The following is a 10,411-nucleotide window of genomic DNA, read 5'->3' on the forward strand; positions in this document are numbered from 1 at the left end:
TCGAAAAAAAAAGGAGATCTTGTGAAAAACGTTAGGTTTCTACTATAAAACCAATTAAGAATATGTGGAGTAACTCAGTTGCTTACAAGCACATGCAAGATGTCTCTTTCTCCTATAGTGAAGTTTCAAGCAGGTAATGCTAGGAAGACCAAATTTTCAAACCAAATGATGTATCACTAATAGGAAATAAGAACGTCAATCGATACTTAATGAATAATTTCATTCATCAACAACCACATCATTTCGTTTACATAATTTGGTTTAAAAATTTGGTCTCTCTAGCATTACCCTTTCAAGCCTAACATGAAGACAACACAAAATGGGTGATGTGGATCAAGTGTGGATCAGGTGTGGTCTCCCTAGCATTACCCTTTCAAGCCTAACACGTAAATAAGACAAAATGGGTGATGTGGATCGGTGTGGATTAGGTGTGGACTCCCTAGCATTATCCTTTCAAGACTAATACGTAGACAACACAAAATGAGGTAATGTGGATTAGGCGTGGCCGTTGGACTTTATAGACGGGACAACTTGCTTTGATAATATGAAAAAAGTTAAAGTTTCATTATAAAATCAATTGACAGTTAATATGAGAAGTAACTCAATTACTTAATATGCAAATGCAAAACCTATCTTTTCTCCAATGTTTAATTGACAATCTCAAAATAGTGATTCACCCCAAAACAAAAAAGAAAAGAAAAAGATGATGGTGCGAATAGTAGGCAAGGAAGAGGTAGTGGATGAAATTGAAAGGTATGGCAAAGCCTTTGGTTGGCATTCTTGACAATGTGGTGTTAAGATGATATTATTTAAAATCCAGACGGAATTAAATTTAGTTGGTTTATGTCAAATATGAAGGGATTTGAGTTGACTCTCGAAACAAAATTAAAAGCTAAGTCGTCATATCGAGTCGTATGTATATGATCCAGTTGAACTACTAAATGGACTTATTTATATAGTCTTGGACATAAGCACAAGTTCGTTATGAGACTTTTGCTTTTGTATTGATTTGAACTCGGGGCTTATTTAGTATTGAAAAGTGAAATATTATTTGACCAATAGCTAGAATTATCTTATCAAAATGGTGAATTCTGAGCATCAATAATTTGAACCACAAAGGCTTCATCAACAGTTAAGTGTTTTCATTTCCATTGGGTTCTAATTTGAGCCGAATTTCCAGTTGTTGTTTTAGATTGATTCATGCAATTGCAACTCAGCATTCATTTCACATGACAAGTGTTAGTCTAGAGGTTTCAACCTTAAGCCCTTCACTCTTCATAAATGTACATTTCAGATTAAAACTACCAGTATCAAATAATGGTAACGAGTATAAATTTTTTTGGTTTTGGTGACTCAATGTGACCAGAACAGTTTGGTATTGTTTTAACTATCTAGACGGGACTTGTAAGTCACAATATGTTGAACTATTGTCCAATTTTATAAGTTTAGTCTCAACATTGATAAGTTCATCAACATAAAACACGCTACATATGGTTCATTTTAATAGATTAGTCGTGTGTTAACTTGTACACAATTGAGGTACGCAAGAATATTCCAAATAAAACTAGGGTTCTCCAAATCATAGAATCACACCACCAATTTATATCGTAAATTTAACAATCTGATAAACATAAAGGGGATTGAAATACAATCAAATACACAAGCACTTAGGTATATTATATGGCACATTACTTAGAGTCAATATTGCATCTTAATATATTACTTTTGTTTTTGTGTTTTTGCTAACGACCTCTTAATTAAGTTAATTCCTTCCCAATCTAAAGGAATTTAAACAATAATAATAAAAAAAATTACAAAAAAAAAAAGACACATGCCCATATTCTAGAAAGTACTTTTTTTCGTCATCACATCGAATACAATCACCACCGTTCACTTTCTGAATCCTACGTTCAGAAATCCTTGAGCAGCTTGCGTACCTGCTCCAGCGTCACAAACAGCACAACGGTAAAAGGCCCTTGCCGCGAAATCGTAGGCACAAAGCCTTTATAAAGCGCCATGGGGCCCTCCGAACGCACCGTTTTGAGCGCGCAATCGAACGCCCCCGAGTACGGCGGCTCAGCCCCGGCCTCCACCTTCATATTCATCACCCTAGTCTTGATCACGTCGACCGGGTTTGACGCCACCGCCGCCACAAACCCCGCTGCGAAGCTCGCCGTTACGTGGGTCCCGAGCCCGTCGCGCATAATCCCTTTGTCCACGATCATCTCTTTAATCTGATCGTACGATGCCAGCTGCGACGCCGTCACCAGCATCGCGCGATTGATCGTCAGCGACGACCCGCGCCAAAGGCTCGTCACCCCTTCTTGCTTGGCCATGCGGCCGATGGCGTCCACCACGCTCTTGTAGTTACGCTGCTGAGCCACCGGGAGACGCCCGTCTGCTTGCATTCGGACCATGGCCACGTCGGCAGGGTTTCCGACGGCGGCGCCGACGGCTCCGGCGATCAATCCTGCTGTGATTTTGCGGGGGAGTGGCATGTTGCGGGTTGTCGGGTCGGTCCATTTTTGCTTGAGAATGTCGTAGAGGCCCATTCGGGTTGTGGAGTAGAGAGTCTGCCGGAGCATGGTAGCAGAGACGCCGGAGAACATGGCGGAGACGCCTTCTTGCTGAATTATGCGAACCGCAACGGTGATTGGACCGGCACGGACCGCAGGAGGCGGTGGTTGGGGGAGGGGGATGGAGCCGCGTCTGGCGGCTGTGTGGACGGAAGCAAAAGCCGGGCGCACTGTCTGCTCAGCCGGGTTCGGGACGTGGGTTTCGCCCTGGAGCTGCATTCGGACCTTGACGAGGTCAAGAGGGTGGGTGGAGCAGCCGGCGATGATGGAAGCGATGCCTCCTTCAACAAAACCTTTGATACCCATGTCGAATTTTCTTGGGGAAGAAACGGAAAATAAGAATAAATTAGAAAGTTTAATGATGTTAAGAGGGCCAGTTGGAATTAGGGTTCATCTCACTGGAGACGAGGAGATGGGAATGGAGGCTGAAGGCGATGGAGGAAGAGTGGGGGATGTTAGGCCTCTGAGACATATGCTATCCGCAGACTCACGCGAAATTAACGGAATTTGATTAAACAGGATGGACTGGTTTGCAGACAATCCAGGGAATTGAGAATATTTATAGGACAAGGCAAGCGCCTTCGTGAAAGGATTTAGCACGTAGGGCTATTCACACGCATTTTTTATACTTCTGTCGCATAATTTTAATTTTTTAATGTTGATCTTCTTTGATTCATTTTAATCCGACGAGGTATAACAACCGCCATTTAAGAAGAAAGAGAAGGTACTAAATTGTAATGACCTTTTTTGTCTACACGGTTGTGGCCCCCGCTAGCTCATGCATGCATTGCATTCCCATTCGTTCGTCTAAAAAGTACAACTCCCTGCCTCCTCAATTCAATTCCATTTTTGAATTTGATTTAACCATATTGATAAAATTCAAAAACAGGTTTTACACCCGGACTAAAGCAATTTTTATTTGCCACCAACGATTTGTTTAAAGCCTTATATTTATATTTCTTGTTACTTGATCGAGAGGAGGTAGGTATAAAATTGTATACAATTTATTATAGTTATATGCAAGTTTATAATTCGATTTGAATTGAGTTTTCTTTTATCAAACAAATGAATTATGGTATATTTACTTACTCAAAATGAGGGATTAATGAATCAAAGAAGGAAAAAAAGAATGAGAATGGGATCAAATAGTCGATTCTTAATTTTCAAGAGTTGAATCAAACTTAGGACCTCAGATGTACGAATGAATGCTTTTAGATTTAATTAAATTTTTTTATTTTTTTATGCACGATTTAGAATAATTTCTATACCCATGTTTAGTAAATGTATATAGTACTGTAACAAATTAGATCTAATTTTGGCATGCTTACTTACCGAAAATGAAAATTAGAATGATATGGATTCAAGTTTGGTGATTTTTGTATGGTTATTAGTACTTTATACCTTAACACAAATTAAAGCCGCATTTGAATAGCTTGGTAATGTATTTGACCCAATTTGTTGTCTTTCTAACTCGTCCATACAAATTACAACTCGAGTTGGATCCATGCAAACGTATAAGTTGTGTCCCTAGCAGGCTAACACAACCCCAATCATAATCAAAGAATATTCCTACCTTTCATGTTGATGTTTGTTCTATTCCTCTACATTATTCAACCATATAGGAGGCTTTTAAAGGAAAGGATTTTTTATTTATTTATAAAAATAAGGATTAGTTGTTGAACTCACACCACATCGTACTTTAACAATCCGAGCCATTTATTTTTCAACCATATTTGAGGCATCTAATTGAGTTCAAAGAAATTGATGAATATTTTGTTCTCTAAGAAATAATGAAATTTCAACGTGATAATTAAATAAGCAAATGGTTTCGGATTAAATTGAATTTTTGTAAGGATGATTAATAAATCGAGATTACAAAATAGACGGTTCGAATTATTAAAATTCAACATGGAGTGAGCCCTATAATTAGTCCTCGTTTTTACCCAAAAATAGAGACCTCTTTGTACAAAGAGCCTATAACCATATGTGTGTGTGTATATATATATGCTATCCTTTGACTCAAATTTTTAATGTCTATAAAGTTGCGTCTTGTGTCACAAGGGTTGAACTTTCATGCTTAGTATTAACTAAGCAAAGCGTTTTCGACTATCTCATACACTTTTTTCAGTCCTTTCACTCTGGTGGTGTGTGTGTGTAAGAGCTCTTTATGCAAAGGGATTTTTTTTTTTTCAAAAAATGGGGATTAGTTGTGAGGTCCATTTCATATCGAACTTTAACGATCCGAACCGTCTATTTTGTAAGTCTTTATTCATAGATCATCCTTGCAAAAATTTAATTCAATCCGAAACCATTTGCCTATTTAATTATCAAGATAAAACTTCATTATTCCTTATATAACAAAGTATTCGTTAATTTCTTTGAACTCAATTCCCTTAAAAGTTGCTTATATAAATAACTAATTCACTTGGCCTCGTAACATTCTAATATATTTTTTTCAGACTCTATGCCGTCTACGTATTGTAGAACCAAAAATATTAAAAGTACACGGATTATTTGTAAGTTACACTCGCGTGAACGTTTAGGATGAGAGACTGAGTGTGTTATATGTTATTTAGGTCAATGGATTGTTTTTAAGTTTCATTTGCGTAAACATTCAAAAATGCTTATGACACCGGAGACTCCTCCTTACCAAAATGGAAAATGGCACCGTGGACTCCTAGAGGGTATGCATTGCAATCTTCAAATCTGCAAGTGCTTCCGTAGTTTACTTATCATTCATCACCTTTTGCGGCTAAAAAGTTTAGGAATTTTTTATCAAAGGTGAATTTTACAGTTCATGTGACAGTCTGAAATTTTATGTCATACTTTTGTGGTTCTTTCTTCGACCAAATTGTTAAATAATATTTTCTTATTAGTGTAGAACTTTAAACGGTTGTATTTATTAAAAATTATTGAGTTACAAATTTTATTGGTGGAAATATTAATCGAATAAGAGAACCATCATTATGTTGCTAATATTAAAAATAAAATTGACAATGATGTCAAATTCAACTCTTAATCACAAAAATTTCAAATTCAATTTGCTAATAACGCTTGAATTAAAAGAATTTTAATATCAAACATACACCGTAACATTTTCATCCAAAATTTGATATCTACTTCGAAGGGAACTGGCCGCATTCAGAATTCATTTGGCCGTTCAAAATTCAATGGGACGAAATGATAATTAATATTGTTGACTGGACTGGGATTCCCACTCAAAAGACAAATTGGCCTTTATGGTCATGGAGGGACTCTAACTGCCGAAACGTGTCCCAGCATTACGTGAGAAATTAGGTTTTGAAAGGCTGACTGACTGAGTCGCCGAGACTCGATCAGTTGGCTAAGAAGGGTGGGGGGCACTTGGTGAAGGCGCCGACCAAGCTTCCAGAAATAAAGGGTGATATGATATAAATAGGATTTAACGAAAAATAATAATATGAATAATATAAATGTCGCCTGAGAGGTTCGAGGATACCCCATGTGCTTAGCAAGCACACGCCTTAACCACTCGGCCAAAGCGATATTTAACGGCAGGATTAATGAAGAAAGATTTATAACTGTTATATTATAAATGGTGATTAAGGAGCAAGTGGTAATTAGAGCTTGCTCTTATTTCATTTATGCAATTTCTACTTTAGAATAAATTATTTCCTTAATTACTTTGTGTTTGGGCCCAAAATATCAGTTTGGGCCGAGTATAGAATTATTCTCGGCCCAGAAGGCCTTACTACAGGGTTATCAGGGATCGTTTAGTTCTGGATCGGTTAGGTCGTGGGCACCAAACTTGGGTTGTTAAGTCATGCTGCAAGACGAGTCGAATCCTGGTGCAATGAGGAGTCTCGGCAAGATTAATAACCCGGAAGTGAATCCGGCTCAATAAAGGACTAGGTTCACAATTATAGTGAAAATAGGACTGGTCGAGTTGGTGTTTGATCAGGAGAAGAAGTCCTAATCCGGGTAGGGTTTTAACTCGACCTTGAAGGTATCCGGTGTTATAAATAGAGGAGGATGTACATCATTCAACCCCCCTCCAATTCAACACACAACTGCCCTGCGCAAACCCTCTCAACAACTTTGAGATTTTTATTTTCTCTTTTCGCTGACACATCTTCCGTTGGCATCAACAGCACTGTGACAACAATCGGTGATATCTTAAGTCGGCATAGATAGCTCTGTCGCCGTAGAATCAGCCGGTCTCGCAGCATCTTCCGTTGGCATCAACAGCACTGCGGCGAAGACGGTTGGTTACCTATCCAAGTCTCGATCGAGAAGGGTTTCTGAATCCTTACTGATTGAGGTCATCTCATTAGCTTTCTCGACGAAATGAGGTGTTACAGTTTACTGAGCTCGGTGCATTGCACGCTGAGTTATTTTATGATTGGATACTCTCAAGTGGGATTTAGAGTTCGGCACTCAGACGGCCGAACCACGTTCACTATTAAGACTTATATTCGCTTTGAGTATTTGTGTCCTTACACCTTGGTGTCGATTCGGCTTGAGTTTACTTTGACGAATAACATCATTGTGATCGAATTCGACGAAGGCGATCCATGAGCTTCGTAAGAATAGCAGACTTGTCTTCAGGTTCAAGAACCTAAGAGGCCGAGACGTGTTCCTTCCTCGGTCGAAATCGCAAGACGCAGAAGTCAGCCGTGCACCCAACGCAACATCAACAAATTTTACTCCTCGACTGAGCTCAGCCGACGAGTTGGCACGCCCCGCATTTAACCGAATGACGTAGTTAGCTAATAGATTACTCGGCCTGCGCGCCACGTAGGCTTGGTAGTTTTTAGGGTCAACATTTTGGCACGCCCAGTGGGACCCAATGCTAAACTACGAAGTTCATGCCAATTGAAACGCGATCGGTAAAAAAGAAAACAGCTATGGGAAAGTCAACAGCCGATTTGCCAATTCAGAACATAGGACAAAGTGTGCCGCAGGCGCAGAATCCCATTGGCACCGTGACACCTGAGTCCACAAGCGCGACTTGTCAAGAAAGGGAAGTTAATCTCGGCGGTCAGTTTCGTAGTCTTGAAGTCCTTAACAGGAACACCTGCGTTCTCAATGAAGGGATAATGGAGGATTGTGATGAGGATGGTGGCGAGGGAACTGATCCACCAACAAGATCGTTTCTTCGAAAACGACTTGACGAGCAATCTCAGACGGTTGAACAGACGTTTAGTCGAGGAATCGATAAACTTCATGACGTGATACGCAATACCAGTGAGGCACAAACCAGATTACTCGAAATACTGGTTAGTAAGGTCAGCGACGGTAGGTCTTTCGATCTTGCCCAGCACTTGCCACCAAAAAATAATCTATTACCAATTGCACCGGCCGAGTCAACCCCTGTTCGGCTCAAACCAATTAACTTGGAAAAATGAGGAGGATCAAATAGTAGGTCAGACGGATCCGACCAGAGAGTGAAGGCAGCACTTGTCAATATGACTGAGGTCCAACAGATAATCGATTTGGCCATGAAGAAAGGGCCGAAGTTCCCTAAATTTATACATCCGTATCCGGCTTATGTGGAACAGTTCGAATACCCTAGAGGTTTCAAAATCCTGGATTTTAGCCTTTTCGCCGGAGAATCATCCTTATCCTCGTTGGAACATGTGGCTCGTTTCACCGCGCAATGCGGATATGTCAATAGCGACTTTCACAAGCTGCGACTGTTCAACTTTTCGCTGACCGGTTCAGCATTTGCTTGGTATATCAACCTCCCACCGAATTCTGTCCAGAGCTGGGATGAGTTGGTCGAGAAATTTCATGAGCAGTTTTATCGGCCAGGGATAGAAGTGTTAGTATCCTCGTTAGCAAGGATGGCTCAAGCATCTAACGAGTCACCAATGGATTATCTTACCAGATTTAAATCAGCCAGGAATTGGTGCCGAGTACCTCTCCTTGAAGTCGAATTCGTCAGACTTGCTCTGAATGGTCTTGACGTAGAATACAAAAAGAAATTCTTGGGGCAAGCTTTCGGGATATGTATGAACTAGCCCAGCATGTCGAGCAATATGATTATTTGCTCTGTGAAGAGAAGATCTCGAAAGCTCCGTCCAGAGGGACGATCTATAAAAATCCCACTGTCAGTTATGCATCGGCCGAATGTGAATGTGTTAGCGTGGACGCAGCCGAGATATCATAGATAAGCCATACGTTTGCAAGGCACTGACTCAAATTGACTTTAAGAAAGTCAAAACCCGCTCGGCCCCTAAAGAACCAATGAAAACGTCAAAAGTCTATACTTTTGATATTACAAAGGCCGATGCAATTTTTGATCAATTGCTATCAGCAAAGATCATCAAACTTCGGCCTGGGCATACCATTCCCAAGGTCAACGAGCTTAAAGGAAAGATATATTGCAAATACCATAATTCAAGCAAACATACGACAAATAATTGCGTCATGTTTCGAGACAACATCCAAAGCTGGATTGATAACGGCAAACTCAGATTTCCGGAGAAGAAGATGAGTGTTGATACCGACCCATTCCCCACGGCAACAATAAATATGGTAGATGCTCGCCTACCTAGGGATAAAGGAAAAAGGAAAGCAAAGGTCGCTACACCGCAAGGTTCTCTGAATCAGAATTCTCGGCCACGTTTCAATGCTGATTTTCGTTCAAACAAACCACCTACAGCTCTAATGGGACCTGCTATTGTCAAGCCTATGATAGATTACAGCACTGATGAAGACAGTGATTTGGCAGTTTTATGCAGCAAATGTAAAGCAAATGTCAACACCGAGCCAAAGGAAAAGTCCTATCCGCCTATAATGGAACAACCTACAACCGCAACACAGCAAAATGTGCTCAACGTAGGCCAACATCAATGGGTTTTTTATAGGCTCGGTTCTAAAGTATGGGTGGAAGAGACACCTTCAGTTAGACGGCCCCTCGATTTTGATGCTCCGTTTTATGATGAAGATTATTACATACGTAATTCTAGCAGCTCGGAATCATCGCAGAGCCAAAAAACTTTCAAACCTCCCGAACCTTGAGACCAACGTTGGTATACATATCACTCTTCGAAAGGTGTCTACATTGCACTGTCCAAATCCCAGAAACGTCGGCACCGAAGAATAAATTGCATGGCCCACCGACGGGCAGCCCAAGAAACTTCGATCCCTAAATGGCGGCCGAAGGAAACAGTTGTCAATAACGATGAACGACTATCTCCAACGATTATGACAGAGCTGGTTCCAGGGAAACGGCTGGTTAATCAAGATGTCGAAACCACGTTTGAGGAGGCTGATAAACGGATCAAACTTCTTTTGCGGCCCGGGGAGATGAAGGCACACTTCGAGCATTTCAGGCAAGAAGCTGAAAGCAAACTACCCCCGCCAACCACACAAGCACCTTTGATTAAAATTCGACGGAATTTACATCCACCATTCCTCGAAGAGGCCTTGGAATATATGCGAGAGTTTCATAAAAAACATTCGGCCAATGATCTATATGGTTTGCTGAAAGCATGTCAAGATACAATCGATCTCGTCCTAACTTGCCCGGATGCCGAGCGAATTATTCAGAAGACCTCAGATCCAGGATTGAAAGCTAGGTTTCAGCACATACGAGAAGCTCGAGTCCTTGGTTTTGAAGTCGACCCATACACTGATATCGATGCAGCCGACATTCATTTCTCAATGGAGGACCTTCAGTATTTACGATACCATTTCGAAGTCTTTTCGGCTGTTTCCCTTTTCGGCCTTACGACCGATGAAATAACACGAGTCACACGGTTGGATGCCTATCTCAACACCAGGGATGCTCGTATAATGTACCAAGAGCAAGCTCGTATCCTAGCATCAATCCCAGGCACACTTATGAT

At 40.6% G+C, this 10,411-nt stretch overlaps 1 protein-coding gene across 1 annotated transcript; it reads right to left on the reverse strand.

Annotated features, from left to right (window-relative positions):
* Positions 1-1,692: 1,692 nt before the first annotated feature.
* LOC126633047 (mitochondrial uncoupling protein 5-like) lies at positions 1,693-3,216 on the reverse strand. Its single transcript, XM_050303594.1, has one exon. It carries the CDS (start codon positions 2,880-2,882, stop codon positions 1,911-1,913), a length of 972 nt encoding a protein of 323 aa, XP_050159551.1. The 5' UTR covers positions 2,883-3,216; the 3' UTR covers positions 1,693-1,910.
* Between the last annotated feature and the right edge of the window lie 7,195 nt (positions 3,217-10,411).

This window comes from Malus sylvestris, chromosome 1 (assembly GCF_916048215.2).
Source record: "Malus sylvestris chromosome 1, drMalSylv7.2, whole genome shotgun sequence".
Lineage (NCBI taxonomy): Eukaryota > Viridiplantae > Streptophyta > Magnoliopsida > Rosales > Rosaceae > Malus > Malus sylvestris.

What these genes read in the sequence shown, in the direction of transcription:
- LOC126633047 (XM_050303594.1), bottom strand. Translation starts at nt 2,882, where the DNA reads ATGGGTATCAAAGGTTTTGTTGAAGGAGGCATCGCTTCCATCATCGCC.